This window comes from Ictidomys tridecemlineatus, chromosome 8, assembly GCF_052094955.1.
Source record: "Ictidomys tridecemlineatus isolate mIctTri1 chromosome 8, mIctTri1.hap1, whole genome shotgun sequence".
NCBI classification, from domain to species: domain Eukaryota; kingdom Metazoa; phylum Chordata; class Mammalia; order Rodentia; family Sciuridae; genus Ictidomys; species Ictidomys tridecemlineatus.
Window position 1 is genome coordinate 125,438,330 of NC_135484.1, and position 17,787 is coordinate 125,456,116.

General features: G+C 34.8%; 1 protein-coding gene across 1 annotated transcript; it reads right to left on the minus strand.

Annotated features, from left to right (window-relative positions):
• Window positions 1-218: 218 nt before the first annotated feature.
• Window positions 219-4,525, minus strand: LOC101963573 (olfactory receptor 12D3). The gene is made up of 2 exons (XM_005338847.2): window positions 3,641-4,525; window positions 219-230 (listed from the first exon to the last, which is right to left on the minus strand). Exons 1-2 carry the CDS (start codon window positions 4,523-4,525, stop codon window positions 219-221), a joined length of 897 nt encoding a protein of 298 aa, XP_005338904.2.
• Between the last annotated feature and the right edge of the window lie 13,262 nt (window positions 4,526-17,787).

Below are 17,787 nucleotides of genomic sequence, written 5' to 3' on the forward strand. Positions count from 1 at the left end.
GATACATATTAAGATCCTAATTTTAACTTCACTTATTATTCAGAATATAGATAAGGCACCAATTTCTAGGGGAAAATAATCATTAACAGAAAATAGCATGTAGGTAGAAAGACAGCCTTCACTCCTACAGATGAACCTTAGGTCATTACTGATAGTTATGAGTTCCCTCTTCTACCACTAATTTAAACTCCCTTAACCATGCCAGCACTCCTGTTTATCTACGTTTTCATCTTACTTTATTATTTTTGTAATCCAAAGGACCTGAACCACTATTTATTTTTCCCTTATTATTCTATGGATGCTAGTTTTTGTCATTCTTGCTTTAAACCTCACACCAGAAATTCAAGTGATTCAACATGGGTCCCCTGATTTCAAGTATACTGCTGTGATCCCTACTATGCAGTAGTAATTCTATCACCTCTGACAATTAAAGTCAATTATCATTATGGTAACTCTTTGTCTGCTGATACACCATATAAATAGTGAAAAGTGACTAGATAACATCTATAGTTTTGGGGTTAGTGAAAATCATGTTGTATCTGTTGGTGGAAACATTATCATTCTTAGATAGAACCTCTGCTTTCATTGAACTTAAAGTTTCAAGGAAAGAGGCACAAAGCACCCAAGAGAAAATAAGTAATAATGTCATGGGCCACTTGTACTTTCATCCCTTCTTATATTCTCAACTATGTAGCAGGAACAAAGTAATAATGTCTATTGATAACACCAGTGACTACACAGAAAGGCGAGTTCCTTGCTGTGAAGTGTTATAATACACATCAGACCTTCCCTGAGCCATCAGAAATTGGTGCTGACACAAACCCTGTAGGAAGAAAAAAAAGCTAAGCTTGTTCTCTCTGCTTTCAGGTCATATACTTGGGAGTAGTACCTAGATTATCTTGCTGAGATATAGCTTATGCAAATGGGCCCACATATAGCTTCTTTCTTTGTCCCCACAGATACTCCGTTTGTCACTTAAAGTTGAAGCACTTGGCAGTTGAAGGACAACAGCTGACCAAGATCAAACCTTCCTGTTGTCTTTCCTGGGATACGACATGGAATTTTTATCCATACAGATAATACTAGTACTGTGGAATCTCCTAGATCTTATCACTCTAAGCAATATGGTCACTTGTGTAGAATCTGGACTGCCTGAAAATCTCTCTTTTATTCTGGGCTCTACTCAATGTTTATGGTCTTCTAAGTATTCAATAAATGGGCCAACAGAGTACTCCTAAATATGACTTATGTTGCCTCCAGAACTCAAAAGTGTCTGTAGGTTATAGAAAGTGCCATATTTGATGACTTGTTTTTTTTCATTAAAGAGTATGTGTAACATTCTCCAGATGACTCTACACTTTGAAACTCTTCACCAGTTAGAAGAGAGTTTATCCCTCTGCCTGTGGAGTACATATTTCTTATGAAAGCTTGCCCCCCTTTCTAGCTCAATAGGTCCAGTAATGTTTAGTAATCCAGTAATGATTTGACTCAATTTTCAGATGACCAATAGCCCATTGGATAATAATCCTCTGACTTAATATGAGAATTAATATGGCCTTGAGACAAGACTGTGAATGTGGACTGTTTTTCATCTCAAAAAACTACAAAGTACTTCTGATTCTTCTTACTAATGAGTGCTTAAAATAATGCATTCACCAAATCACTCATGACAACTACCAAGTATAGGCAACTCAGTTCTATGGTCAGAAACCAAGAAATGGCTAGTGGTGTCCTGTGGAAATGGTGAACACATTGTGAGGTGGACTTCGAAAAGTGATCTTTTTATCACCTGATCTTAATGCAGCAGCATCCACTCTCCAGTTTAACAGAGGACCATAAAAACAATCTGTGCTATCTGCTGCCTTCTTGGTTAAAGCTTTGTAATCAAAGCTTCTAAAAGATTTGAATATTTCTCTTTCCAAAGTGTGCAGTCATTCAGGTAAACAGACAAAGCTCTCTTTTGGACAAAAACTAGAAAAAACTTTGTTACTATCTATTCTTTCTGTGACACTGCAGGTCTTCCTTCACAAGTAACCTGCATCTCCATCAGTTGACACTCTGATTACTGGCTCAGGACTAGAAATTAAGTGAGGAAATAATTGTGATTTTTTCCATTGAATTAGTTAATGACATCTTTCAGCTCATCCACTCCTGATACAGAGCAAGCAGTCAATATTCATACTTGTTTGCATAGAACTTTTCCCATAATCAGTTTGTCATTAGCATAAACCATGTAGGTCAAAATTCCCTTATTGTCATTCCAACTTTACTGCTTGCTTCAATAATTTCATCCATTTTTGTCTGACAAATTTTCTGCTAATTGCATCTCTAAGGGAATACAGTGTTTCTCTCCACCAATAAGCAGCTCATGCCAGTGGGCCAGCATCATCATATTATCAGAATCACATATGGTTGAAAAGTGTAGAAGAATTAAAATTGTTTACCGATATGGGAGAGTACACCTATGTGCACATATGGGTGAGGTCCCTCTAACCTGGGTGTGAGGGTGTCTGTGTAAGAGAGAAGAGTGACAGACTTTAATGACTTCTGATACCAACTACTTGAAATTAGACCAAATTTCACAGGTTATAGCACATTCCTCTAAAAGACTGTTCTCATTCCAGGTATAAATGTGGGTTTCATGATCATAAATGATCATCCTCACCCATGAACATCTGGCTACAAATTTGGAGGTCTCTAAGCACACACTCAAGTGACTTACAGGACTGAAGAAAGTGATATACTTATGATTACAGTTTTATAACAGAAAAGAGTACCCAAAGTGGAGATACATCAAGTAAGCTCTGTGAGGGTCCCAAAAACACACCTCCTGTCTTGTTAAGGTACATTACCCTTCAGGCACATTGGTGTTCAAAACTATGGACAATACTGCCATCCAAGAAGCATGCCTGAACTTTAGTGTCAAGTATCTACTTAGGCTTTCTTACAGAGGCATAGTTGATTGAATTATTGACCATATACCTAAACTCAATCTCTAGCCTCGCTCCTACTCTCCTGAAGGTCAGTATACTATCACCATGATTCAAAGCCCCAAATCTCCAATGACACGGATAATCACTCAAGCATGGTCAGTCCCCATTCTAAGATATCCTGGGGCCTATGACAAATCATGACATGAGGATAAACAAGTATGATCCAGGTGGTCCATGTATAACCAAGACACTGCTGCCACTTGGGAAATTCCTAGGGTTTTAGAAGCTCTATACTAGGAAACAAAGACAAAACCAGACAAGTTCTTTATTATACATCAGGTACCTACTGTCATTTTTCCCTTCTCCTCCTACTTTATTTTAGTCTCCATTGATCTTAATTACCCTGGTAAGATGTACTTATGGGTGTGTTTATTATATTCTTCCACCACATTAAAATTTAATGTGGAAAATGAGTTGTGTAATTTGGTTCATTCATTCCTATGTTTGTTGAACTTACTACATTACATGATATAATGCATGCTCAAAATTCCTGAGAGAAAAACAGAAATCAAATAAACAATCATTTATTATAGTAAAGTCATGGAAGTCTTAATGTAAAACAGATATAAGTCTCATTAGTCCCCTAGGTGCTAATGACAATTTTTAAAGAGCTTCCTCCCAAATATTTTCTTCAGAGCCAACATCACTTCTTTATTCCTTAGGGTGTATATCAGTGGATTCAGCACTGGGGTGACTGCACTGTATATGATTGCGACTGTCTGGTCCTCACTCATAGATGTGGCTGAAGCAGGACGAATATATGTAAAACCCACAGGTCCATAAAAGAGACACACCACCATAAAATGGGAGGCACAAGTGGACAGAGCCTTATGGAGTATCCTGCAGGACCTGTTCTTCAACACAAGGAAGCCAATGATGTAGAAGTAGGAGAGGAGAATGAGGAAGAAAGCTCCCATGGATACGCTCCCTGTGACAATAGAAAGAATCCACTGGTTGAGTTCTGTGTTACCACAGGCCAGTTCCAGGAGGGGTTTCACATCACAGAAGAAGTGGTTGATTTTCAGAGAATGGCAGAAGTCCAGGCGTGCAGTCATGACGGAATGCGTCAGACCATTGAAGAAGCTAATGAACCAGGTCACAGCTGCCAACAGGACACACAGCTGCGGGTTCATGATGACAGTGTAGCGAAGTGGGTTGCAGATGGCCACAAAACGGTCAAAGGCCATCAGTGCCAGCAAGGTGGCCTCAGTACTTCCCAGAAAGTGGAAGAAGTGTAGCTGAGTGATACATCCTAGGAAAGATATGGCCCTGCGAGCGGAGAGCAGGTTCATAAGCACCTTGGGCAGTGTCACCGAAGAATAACAAATATCCAGACAAGAAAGGTTTCCCAAAAAGAAATACATAGGGGAGTGAAGTTTGGGTTCCAAAATCACAATCATTAATATCGCTCCATTTCCAACCAAGTTGATCAGGTAAATAATTAAGAACATCAAAAAGAAGACTGGCTTCAGCTCCTGAACACTGGTCAGACTGAGTAAAAGAAACTCATTCACTGTAGTGACATTCTCCATCACTCTGGGGAGCAAATGAAAAAAAAAAACTTAGCTATTTTTTTCCTAATGCTTAATTTTAAACTGTGGGGCTTAAGTTAAGCAAGTTTACTATTTGGATTAATCTAGGGGTGAACTACAGTATCAGTAATGTTTAAGAACAGCAAAGGGATGGGATGTAGCTCAGTGGTAGAGCACTTGCCTAGTATGCCAGAGATTCTGGCTTTCATTCCCAGCACTGGAAAAAAAATAGTAAAGCTAGTTTACATAAAACACAATTAAGGAAGGTCAACATAACTAGTACATCCATAAAATAACATTAGACTAATAGAAGCATCATATTATGAATAAATCAGGTATGGATAAAGGGAACTTTTTATATATATAGGACCTGACCATAATCTCATGCATAACATTAGAATTAGAGTTTAGATAAGTTTTAAGCATACAAAGGAAATAGCTATTCAATTTGTGATTGCAGGTTCTAGCAGTAATATAGTCATAATTTAATAGGAATTTCTCCACTTCTAAGGTGCAAAACTTTCACAGGAGATAGATACATCCTTTCTGACAACTTTAAACCTTCAGTGAAGCTAAGGGACATAAAAGCCCACAAAATTCAAATATTCTCTAAGTAGAGGGGGGGGGGCAGCAGAATTTGCATCATTAGCCATAAGATTGCAGCATGCCAATGAGGTCATGGGTGTAGTTGTGAGAGGTTCTAACAGTTGAAAAACTTTGAAAATGCCTCCAATTTTTTAACCAGAAGAAAGAGCCACACAATTAATGGAAAGTTCTATTGAGGGTGGAGAGGAACTGGCAAGAATAAGAAAAGGAATGGCATAAACACAGAGGGAAATGGAGAGAAAAGGCATGGAAAATACAACACCAAAGGAAACTGCATTTTGTAAAAGAAAATAATCACCCCTGACTCAACGGAGGAAAATGAAATCCTTGAACTAAGAATGGATGCTTCAAAATTTAACAATAACAACAAAAGAATGAGTCAAATCCACAATCATAATAAGAAGTTTTACCATTTCTCTATACTTGAAGAATCAGCCAAAAGTTCAGTAAGGTGTAAAAATCTGAACAACAAAACTTACATGTTTGATTAACACAGGTAGAACTATGAATTCAACAAGAAAAGAATTCACATGATTGTCAAGCACACATTGAACAATATCAAACATAGGCTTTCTTAAAAAAGACAAATCTTCAAAAAGCTTGAAAAGATTATACCATCAAACAATGTTATTTGACTATGATGGAATTAGAAAATAATAATAAAAAGACATACATTTGATATATAACTTTTTAATATGGATGGTAACAAATAACAAGAGGAGAGAATAGAAGTTTAGTGGATTAGATAAAGGGGAATGAAGAGAAGGCAGTAGAATGAATCTGACATAACTTTCCTATATACAAATATGAATACAGAACAGTGAATCTCCCCATTCTGTGCATCCACAAGACTGAAATCCTAATTAAAATAAGATATACTCTGTGTTTGTATAAATATATCAAAATATACTCTACTGTATATCTTGAGCAAATAAAGTTTATAAAAATATCAGATTAAAAATATATACATTTGAAGTGAATGATATACTAATTATTCTGATTTGATAATTATATAATGTATACATACATCAAAATATCAGAGTGTACCCCATAAACACAGTTATCATGCACTAATTAAAAATGAAATAAAATTTAAATTCTATTTTTATTTCAAGAAGCTAAATAAATGAATGAGTGAATACTAAAAATAAACATAAAAGTACAATAGAAAAAATTCAATGCATCTAAAACAGTTATTTTAAAGTGATAAACTCAGTAAGATGAACATTGCCAAATTAAAAGGTAATATTATACACACTATCAGTGTCAAAAATTAAAAGATGTAATTACAAGAAATTTTTACCAATGAATTTAACAGTTTGGGTGAAATTTGTGAATTACCTCAATCCAAAAATAATTTATAAAAAAAACTCTAGGTAAAAGAAACATTTGAATATTTTGATAACCTGTTTGAAAAACTGAAGTTGTTATTTAAAATATTTCCAAAAAGGAAACACCAAGTCCAAATTTTGCTGGTGAATTCTAATAAATAGGGAAGAAACTAACACAATCTACAAAAATTCCTTTAAACAAAGAAAAAGGGAGCCCTTCTGCATTTCCTCTACAAGGAAAGAGTAACTTTGACTAATACTTGAGAAAGAATGTACTAGGAAACAAAACCGTAGAATATTCTGATTCATGAATATAAATGCAAAAATCTTGAAATATATATATAGATATGAAAATGAACAAAACCAATTCTAAAATATATATGCATATGAACAAATACACAAATGTATATATGAATATATACTCAATATACATACTAATAAAACAGAAAATATATCACAACCAAATGAAATATATTTCAGGATACAAGGCTAAATTAATATTCAAATATTAATAAACACAATAGTCATATTAGAGAAAGAAAAGAACATCATAGTTGCTACTACACTTCATGGGTTCAATTCCCAATCATGATTTGAAAAAATAGTTCTTTACAAACTAGTAATACAAGAGGAATTACTTTACTTAATAAAGAGAAACTATAAAACCACTAAAATAAAAGATCATATTCAATGTGTAAATATGAAAATTTTCATATAAGGAATGAGACAGAAATTTGTTTCTATCACTTCAAATACTGTACTAGAAGTTCCAGTCAATGCTATAAAGCAAGAAAAAAAAATAATAATAGACATTAAAATTATAAAAGAAGAAATAAAACTATCATTTTTATACATGATATTTCCATATAATTGGAATTTTGCTATAATATGAACATATTAAGCACTAATCAGTAATGTTTTCTATGGTAGTAACAAAATAAAAATAAAATTTAAATGATATTTTAATAGCATTAAAAACAACACATGCAAGGAATTTATCTACAGAAATCTCTATAAGACCATTATACAGAAAACCATAAAACATCACTCTGAAAAACTAAAGAGTATTAAAAAAAATAAGGATTATATAAATGCAAGGAATAATTTTATATATTCATGAACAGATTGAAAGACAAAAAATAATGAAAACTTCAACTCTCCTAAAACTAATTTAGACAGTCAATATAATTTCAATAAAAATTCCAGAACATTTAAAAAATTTTTTAAAATGTTGATGTGCCTCTATTTTATTCATTTATTTATATGCAGTGCTGACCATCAAACCAAGTACCTCACACATGCTAGGCAAGCGCTCCATCACTGAGCCATAATACTAGCCCCTGGAAAATATTTTAAAAACAAAATTGGCAAGTAAATTCTAAAAGTTACATGGAAATGCAAAGGATAGAGAAGATCCAAAACAACCTTGTAGTAACAAAATAAAGCTGGGGACTCACACCATCAGATATCAAGATCAATATCTAAAATAGAGTTATAGTAAGTAGGACATTGTGGACCTTGTGCAACGATTGACAAATAAACAAATGACAATATAATAGGAAGTCCAAAAGCAAAGACACACACACACACACACACACACACATTCATATAATTTGTTACAAAAACACTGAAGTGACCAAAAGATGTTCTTTTTCATAAACAGTGCTGGGTCAATCAGAGAGTCTTATTGAAACAATAGCTCTAATGAATATAATAGAAAAAAATGATCAGTGAAATATTAGTAAACAATGCAATGTACAAAATGAACTTATAGCTGGGCACATTGACACATACCTGTAATCACAGCATTTAAGAGATTGAAGCAGAAGAATTGGTTGGGCCCAGGAGTTTTCAGATCAACGTGTGAAGCAAAGCAAAACCCTGTCTCAAAGTGTAAAAAGAAACACACACACACACATACACACAGGCCAACTCTAATTTATTTTAGAATACAGGGCTGGTTCAACAATTGAAAGTCAATCAGTGAAAACCATTATATTAGAAGAGAGTTAAAATTATATCAGTTGAGACAGAAAATCTTTTGAAAAATTCAATACCCACTCATTATACAAAAATTAAAAAAAAACCTCTCAGCAAACTAGAAATAGAAGAAAAATATGTGAACTTGGCAAAAATTATCTATTAAAAATCTTCCAAATAAATGCTTTCCCCCAACATCAGGAATGAGGAAAGAATACGTTCTCTCACCATTCATTTTTAACATAGATTGCAAAGTTTTAGCCAATGTAGCAAGGCAAGAAAGTATATATATATATATATATATATATATATATATATATATATATATATATATATATATATATATATATATATATATACACACACACAAACTGAAAATGAAGGAATAAAAAGGCACTTGTTTTCAGACTATATATTTCTCTATATAGAAAACCTCAAGGAATTTACATTGAAATTCCTATAACTAATAAGTGTGTTCAGTAACATAACAGGATATGAAACGAATACACAAAACTCAATCTCATTTTATATAAATGAAGAAACTGACATTTAAAACACAACTTAATCTAAAATCACTCAAAAAATTGAAATATTGGTGTAAATCTAATGACACAGGTACAGAAGTTGTACACTAAAACTTCAAAGAACCAATGAAAGAAATCAAAGATTTATGTCATAAAAGAAAATGCTGTGTTCATGGATTGAAAGATTCAACATGGATTGAAGATGTCAATTCTTTCTAAATTGGGATCCAGGCTTAATATAATTTCTATCAAAACTCCAGAAATATTTTTGTAAAGCTAGATAAGATTATGCTAAAATTCATGTGAAAAGAGAAAAGAACTAAAATAATTTTAAAAAAGAATAAATTGAAAGAAATATTTTTACTCAATATCAAAGCTTATTATTTAGCTACAGTTATCAAGATTGTATAGTATTTACAAAGGGATCATCAATGGAGCACAACAAAGTACCCATAATAGGTACACACAAATACAGTCAATTTTTGAAAAGAATACAAAATAATTCAACATTTGTCTTTTGAACAAATGGTGCCAAGGCAATTGGATATTAATAAAAAAAAAAGAAAAATTAAACTCAAATTTTACTTCATAAATAAAATGAATAAAAGTTAATCTTGGAATTATATTTAAATGTAAAAAACACACATTTCTTAAATAAGATAGAAGAAAATATTCAGGATCTAGAGCTTGGTGAAGAATTCTTAAACTCATGACTCATAAAGAGGAAATTTTAAACAATGACTTCACCAGCCCCCCTCCCCCCATAAAATAATATTGCTCTGCAAAACACTCCACTAAAAGATTGGAAAGAGATATGTTGCAGCCTGGGAGAAAATATTCACAAACCACATATTCAATAGAATTCTCACAATTCAACACTATAAAAACAAAAAAGTCCAATAAACAATCAGATATGAATAGAAAATGATATGCAGATAGCAAACTATCTCATGTAAAGAAGTTCAACATCATTTTTCATTAGCACAGTGCAAATTAAAATAATGGAAAGATATCATCACTCGTCTGTCAGAAAGACTAGAATAAAAAAATAATGACAAAACCAAATGCTAGTAAGGATACAGAGAAAGTAGATCACGAATTTAACATTAGCCAAGATGTAACATGTTTCAGCCATGTTGAAAAGTGTGTCAGTTTCTTACTAAATTAAATATGAACCTATTATGTACACCAATAGATGTACATCTGGGCATTTTTCCCAGAAAGAAAGATAAAATTATGTATTCTCACAAAAATCTGTGTTTATAGAATCTTTATTCATAATATTCAAAAGTTAGAAATAGTCCAAATATTATAACATAACATCTCTATTTGGAACACTTAATATCTTCTAATTGCATATGCTTACAAACCCTCCAGGATCTATCTGTGGCTTAGTTCTACAGTCTGACCTTTTACTATTCCTCAGATCTGATCATCCTGGGTAGTTTTCAGTTCCACCAATGTGCCACAGTGTTTTCCAACAGGCACTATGCTTGCCCCTTTTCTTGAACATCTTTTACTTCCCCCACCCTCTTCCATAAGATTCAATTGTCTGGTAATCACTGCATCCTACTTTAGCCACTTTCTCCTACTGTAACACTAGATTTTGTCATTATTAATAATTCCAATCCTCTATCATCTCAATGCCAAGCATCCTACACTCTAACTGCCACTAACAGATTTCATCAATTACTCTTTCTAATATTGTAAGTTCTACAGTCTTCAGCCCCTAAAATACAGTAATCTTTTCTTGTCTTGTGCAGTCACTTTCCTCCTTACTCACCTTAAATTCCATGAGTCATCTTTTTTAAAAATATTTTTATTTATTTTATTTTTTTCTTATTAATTGCTCAAGACGATACAATGATCTTGACATATCATACATTTGATTCAAATACGGTATGAATTCTCATTTTTCCATGTGTACAGATTGCAGGATCACATTGGTTATATATCCATGTGTATACATACAGCAATCCTAATGTCAGTTGTATTCTGCTGCCCTCCCTATCCCCCCACTCCTCCCCTCCCATCACTATTCTCTACCAATTCTACTGTGACAATTATCTCTCTCTCTTTGTTCTTCCCTTTCCCCTCACACCATCCTATGTGTATTTTGTGAACCCATGAGGGTCTCCTTCCATCCTCTTTGCAATTCCCCTTCTCCCTCCCTTTTCCTCCCTCCTCTTTTCCTTGTTTCGTGGTAATCTTCTTCTCATGCTCTTCCTTCCTACACTGTTTTGAGTCACCTCCCTTATATCAGAGAAGACATTTGGCATTTTTTTTTTTTTTTTTAGGGATTGGCTAACTGCGCTTAGCATAATTTGCTCTAGTGCCATCCATTTCCCTGCAAATGCCATAATTTTATTATTTTTAATGCTGAGTAATCCATTCTGTGTAAATGCTACATTTTTTCAATCCATTCATCTGTTGAAGGGCATCTGGATTGGTTCCCTGAGTCATCTTTATAGTCACTCCCTTGAATACATCCTTACATTCCTTGACCAACCTGTTTCATGTCCTCATCTGGAAAGTTCTAAACTACTCTCTACAAGCATTATTGGGAAACACATATATGTTCACTTGGCCCAGGTCCAAATTTATTAAAAGTCAACTGCACAGAAATCTTGGAAATTCTATGAATTCAGGGGCCAGGCCTAACCTGTGCTACCCTTGGTACCTAGCTATGTGTCCTTGCACCTAAAACAATGTCCAGCACATTCCAGGCACTTTCTATATATTTACTGAATTAACTAATGTTTTATTATGCTTTTGATGTTTGTCAATTTTATGAGATCAGGTTAGCATTTTTTTAAGCATTCTAATCTGTAATCTACACATAACATTGCCTTGAAAGTGGTGCATAACTCAAAACAAGGTTTCCCCACTTTACCAGAGCACATGAGTATGTTAAAGTGAACGATGTACAATGTTTTTAGCCATATAGGGTCAGCGTTTCACAATTCATTTTTGACATATCCTCCTCTTGATGACATGAAAGATTAGTTTTTAAAAATATTTATTTTACTCATAGGTGGACACAATATCTTTATTTTATTTTTATGTGGTGCTGAGGATTTAATCCAGTGCTTCATGCATGGTAGGCAAGCACTCTACCTCTGAGCCACGACCCCAGCCCCATGAAATGTTATTAAACATTCATTAGCACTGGAAATAGTATTTAAAATTTAATTATATGATGGTGAATCAACGCAAAAGGCAAGAAGATACATTCCATGGACATGGATATAGGAGAATGTTCTAAATGGAATTGGGGTTTTTCAATATTTCTTTTATCAGTGCATTGTAGTTACACATAATAATGGGTTTCATTCTGACATAATCATACTGGAATATAACTTGCTCCATTTCAGTCTTCAGTACATAATTTTTTCTTTCCTTCCTCCTTTTCCCTATTACCATTCTTCTATTCTACTGACCTTCCTTCTATTTGTTTATGTTTTTTTAGTTGGTACTTTACAGATATACAGAAAGGTGGAATTTATCTGGTCAATTATATTCCACAATTTCTCCCTTTGCCCATAGCTAATCCTCCCACTAAATCTTCCTTCTACTCAATGAAATGGTTTTAGAGAAAGTAAGAGGATTAATTTCAGAAAACATATACATAGGGAAAATACATTATAACTGATGCATGTAATCAGGGATTTGGAATTTATGCATGTGAAACTACATAAGCAAATACATTACACTTCAGTTTACAAATTTTTTTCTGGATAATAACACAATCCCTCCTCCACTAAAACTAATACCACAAAGTTATGTAATGATTTAACACTAACTGCAATCTGGCTTATTATTAACACTGGTAATACAATCTGCTACTTTGGTGAGTATTGGTCTTGACATGTACTTAAAGATTACTCACCTAATTATTTTCTCTCTCCCTTGGTTCCTTCTTCTCTTTATCTCCTGTTTTTGTAATATATGAGCCCACCTATCATAACACTCTGTTATTTTTCACCACTTAAATTCAAAGAGGCTCCCCAGTTACTCTCACTCACCCATTCCTGTGATGTCAATTTCCTTCTGTAAGAAAATTTTTACCTAACATCATTCTTTCTCTTTAGTCTATGCCATTTTGGCCTGCACTTCCCTCTGTATGTATCTTAGAATAAATAAAACTTTCTGTTCAGAGGAGATATTCAAAACTCAGAGATAAGATGATTCCTTGCATAAAATGATCAGAAAGAGTTCTAGATACTCAAAGCCTCTTATATTCATTTTTCTTGCTAACAGTGTATCTATGTGTAATATTGGATCTCAATAAATCTCATCTTATAATGAACAGAAGAAAAATAAGCTGAATCCTCTTAAACCTCCCTATTGGCATCTTGGGCATAAACATCGTGGGATTTTCTCCCAAAGGATTTATTCTCTGCATATTCATCTTCCCATAAATATCACATTCATTCTTTCTGTTTTTTCTTGTGAAACCACTGTAATGATGATGATGATGATGATAAAAAATAAAGATCTTGCTCAGAGCCCTTTGTCAGTGAAAACAGCCCCTCTCTTTGAGAAATCAAACATCTAGTGAATAAAAAAATTAATATTTATTTTGTATTTATTTATTTGTTTGTTGATTTATTTATTTATTTACTTATTTATTTGCAGTGCTGGGGATTGAACCCAGGGCCTTGTGCATGCGAGGCAAGCACTCTATGAACTGAACTGTATCCCTATCCTCACAAAAAGAAATGTAACTTAGAAAACTGAAAACTGAATGTGATAAATTATTACTGAGTTTTACAGACATAGAAATGAGAAAGTTTTGGGAAGTTTACAATGAAACAGAAAATAATAAACATGAGATGAATTTGGTTAACTTATAATGTAGGGATTGGTGTTGATAAACTCTGCTAAGTTTATCATAGACTTCTAGAAGAAGCAACCTTACATATGGAGTCTATGATAAATATGTATTACATATGAAGTAATACAATGCCTCAAACTAAAATCATTATTTGTATTATTATGATTATTTGTGCAGAAAGTGATGTATTTCTGAGAACTATGTCAATTCATCAATAACCAATAAAACCCATTGGCTGTCAAAGCTTTCATTTTAATATTACCCTTGTTTTCTAGCACCAAAAGATATTTTTACTTGCCTTTTGTGTTTTCAAGTTGTCTTCTTTTCCAACCACTTTCTGAAACTGTGACATATCTTTGTGTGAGTGTTTTCACCTTTAGTAAGCACTTGGTTGAAGGACCATGTAAAGTATAAATTTTTGGTAGTAAACTCAGAAATTTTGTTGTGATTATGGAAAAATATAATATAATATAGATATAATAATATAATATAGAAACTATGATTATTTAGACTTGTGTATTTGGCTGACAGATGTGCAAGACACATCTATGGATTTTAATTCAACAGAATATCAAAAGTTCATCGACAGTTGCAAATAACATTTAAGAAGCTAACATGTGATTTTGGTGTAGTATCAAAGATAAATACCCACAATTATCCAAAAACATTACTAAAAGTAGTTCCTCTCACATACCAGTGTGAAGCTAATTTTTTTATTTATTTCAATCAAAATTACAGGTTAATTGAAGAAATAGATACAAAAATCCATAGGTCTTTTAACAAAACAGACAAGAAAAGGGCTTGCAAGTGTGAAGTGTAAAGAAGTTGCAGCCTTCTCACTTTACTGATTTATTTTGGAAAATAGTTATTTCTCTGAAATAATATTTTTCTATTAACAGCCAATAAGTTATTAATTGGCTAGGTAGATTATTTTAAAATGGTATAACTTATGATGTGATAAATATTGATAACTGTAATACACATAAACAAAATTACCTTGGGGAGCCTACTGAATTCCTAAGAGCATACAGAGATTCTGAAATCAAAATGTTTGAGAACTGCTGACTAAGCACCTGATTCTTGCTTTCAATCTCAACAGGAACAAGTTTCTCTTCATTTAGAGGAGATCCAAATTAGTCTAGTTCATGATTAGTTTAACTTGATACAATATGTATTGTGTCAGAGCTTGAGGTCCCTTTTTTTGTATGTCTTACAGTGTGGGGGCCTTCCTATAGATCAGACAATTGTGTTCTATACAGCAGGGTATATGAGATGCACAGTCTGCAATTGTTCTAGACTGCACAATTCTGTATACACCAAAGGGTATGTGAATAATCTAGACTGAGTCCCTTTCATAAGTGTGATGTCCTCAGACTTCAGGTTATTTCCTTCTGTTTGCTCTAGGAGTATGGGTGTCCATGAGTGGGACCTGAGGGCCCCCTAGCCATTCCTACTTGAGAACTGGTCATCAGTTTGGAGTTTTTCTCTCCCCTATTGTACATGTTGAAATATTGCTAAAATTTGAGTGGGGCTGGTTTTGTGTAGATCAAGGTGTGCTGTCTCTTGGCTGGGATGTGGGTGTATCTGGTTATGAGTGTAGCTCAGCAGCCAAGTTTCTACTCCATGAACTCAGTGTTAACAGTAGATTCCCAGCATCACACAGAAAGGGGGGAAATAAACAGAAGCAACAACAGTAAAAAGAAGGGAAAAAAAGATATACAACATTCAAATAAATACAGGTGCCTACTAAGAAATCAAATACACTAATTACCACAGAAACAGAAATGGTGAGTTCAGCAATTAACAACAAAACTATTGTTAATTGTCAAAACTGTTGACCAGGATGGATGATCATTGACTGTGCCAGAATGTTCTGCTTTCTATTTCTTTTTGGGCTATGTATGCCTTAGAAAGACAAAGGACTGGGGATTTTTCTCCTTTTCTGTTGCTCACCAACCTGCATGCTGGAGTGGCCTGAACAGAAACTGGCTGAATGGTCTTGGCTTCCCTTCTCATTAGTGTAAAGTAGGACAGATGGGAAGTACTTGTCAATTGGAATTATGCCCAGATAGACTATCAGCTTGAGGTTGGGTCAGAATTCTAAATGATAAGTTCCAGAGAGGTTTAACTCTAATCAAAACTTAGGAACTTTGTCAGGTGGTATCTACTCAAAAGAAATTTAGATCCACCCAACCCTATGGCTGGACAGAGGCCATTCTCTGGTGAAAATGTGAATCTCAAGGTCCACCCAAGAATTCTTCTCACAGGGTGGTGTAACAAACCCTGCACAGTTCTTTCACCCTCTGCCCTAATTATGGCCTTTCCAGGCTCAACTCCCAAGTGTAACCACACTCACCTGTTGAGTTTCCTAACCTTTATCAGTTGGTAGTGTGAGCTCCCAGACTAAAAGGGAAGGCAAGTTGAATTCTCTTCCATGTCTCCAAAGTGAATTCCTTGTGGGTACAATCATCTCAGTGCCTGTTTCTCTGCCACAGGATCAGGTCTGGCTTCATGAAAGAAGGTTCGGTTCATAAGTAATTGCTGAGGAGTTTTAAATTAAAGAGACAAGACTCTCATTACCTTTAATACCAGCTCCGAGATAGCTTCTCCTAACTTCTGCCTCCAGCCACCTAATATGGTGGCGAGGTTTACAGAAGAGACTAGTGAGTTAGAGAGAGAGAGAACATGCCAGGAGTGGGCTTTTATTGGGGAACAAAAATTCAAAGGAAAATCCCATACAATGAAGGCAAAGTGGGGCAGCATCCCAAGGTCAGGGGCGATGATTGGCTCTTCAGAGCAGTGGCTAGACATGCTCCTGCAGGGTCCTTTTCCTCAGACCTGGAAAAGGGTGGGGAAATCTCTGATACAGCTGTGTCTAAGTTCCTCTCACCCAACCTGGGAGGTTATGAGTGTAGATCAGCATCCTCACAAGGGAGGATGGCCTCCCACATGTTTCAATTACACGCTGCAAGGTACATACATTCTAAGCCACACAGTAAACACTGCTTGAGATAATGTGGCAATGTAGGCCATGATCTCCTGGGTTTCTGCATCAAAAAGCTCCTCCAGTGTGACCTCCTCAAGGTGGCTCCATGCCTTGGCTCTCTGCTGACCAGTTGAGAAACATGAAGTAGTTTTCAAACATCAGCTCACTATATAGCCTTTGATTTGACTGAGTTCATACTGTTTTTCTCATCTACAAATTTTCTACACCAAATTTGTCTGCTATGCTTCTGTATCTGTACTACCCCTCTCCTTTATAGTGACCTGCTGCCATTGTTACTAGTGACATGACTCCAATGTACTCTTTATTTTTTTCTATTAAAAATACTCAAATTTCTGGATCTCTTAGTCTCTGACTGTCCAATATTGAATTTCTGTCCTGTCCATATTGCTGAGAAGCCGTACAAATGCTGCTCAGCATGTGTTGAGTGTCAGGGTACTAGATCCAAGCTACAAAATTATTTCTAAACCTGCAGTAAGACAAAGGTCTAGAGCCTTCCATAGGAGTATGAATAAGAGTTTCCTGGTGGTTCCTAAGCAAGAAGGAATGTTCCAGGTATGTAGTTGAAAGTGTATTTTTAGGATCTACAGTCAAATTGAGGTCATAAGACCTGTATTGGAGCATGGATGTATGTGTAACTCATCCAATTCCTGGCAGCTGAGAGATGCAGGAGCCAAATCATGATGGGTAGTTCCTAGGTCCATAGCAAGCACCAAGGTCAATGGGACTGTTTCCTGGATTATAGTCTTGCATGATTTCTTGCTGGGTTCATTGGCAGATGATGCTAGTGGCAAACCAAGTATAAATAGGGCTATGGGATGGGGCTTTCTCAAGGACTATAGTGAGACCTATAGGCAGTAATCCTGTGGTCATTTAGGCATAGGCCTGACTTCTCAAAATACCCCTTTATTTCTTGTCTTGGGCTCAAAACCATCTTGGTCCCAAAGCTCCCACAAAGGCACTTTAATCCATGAATTACT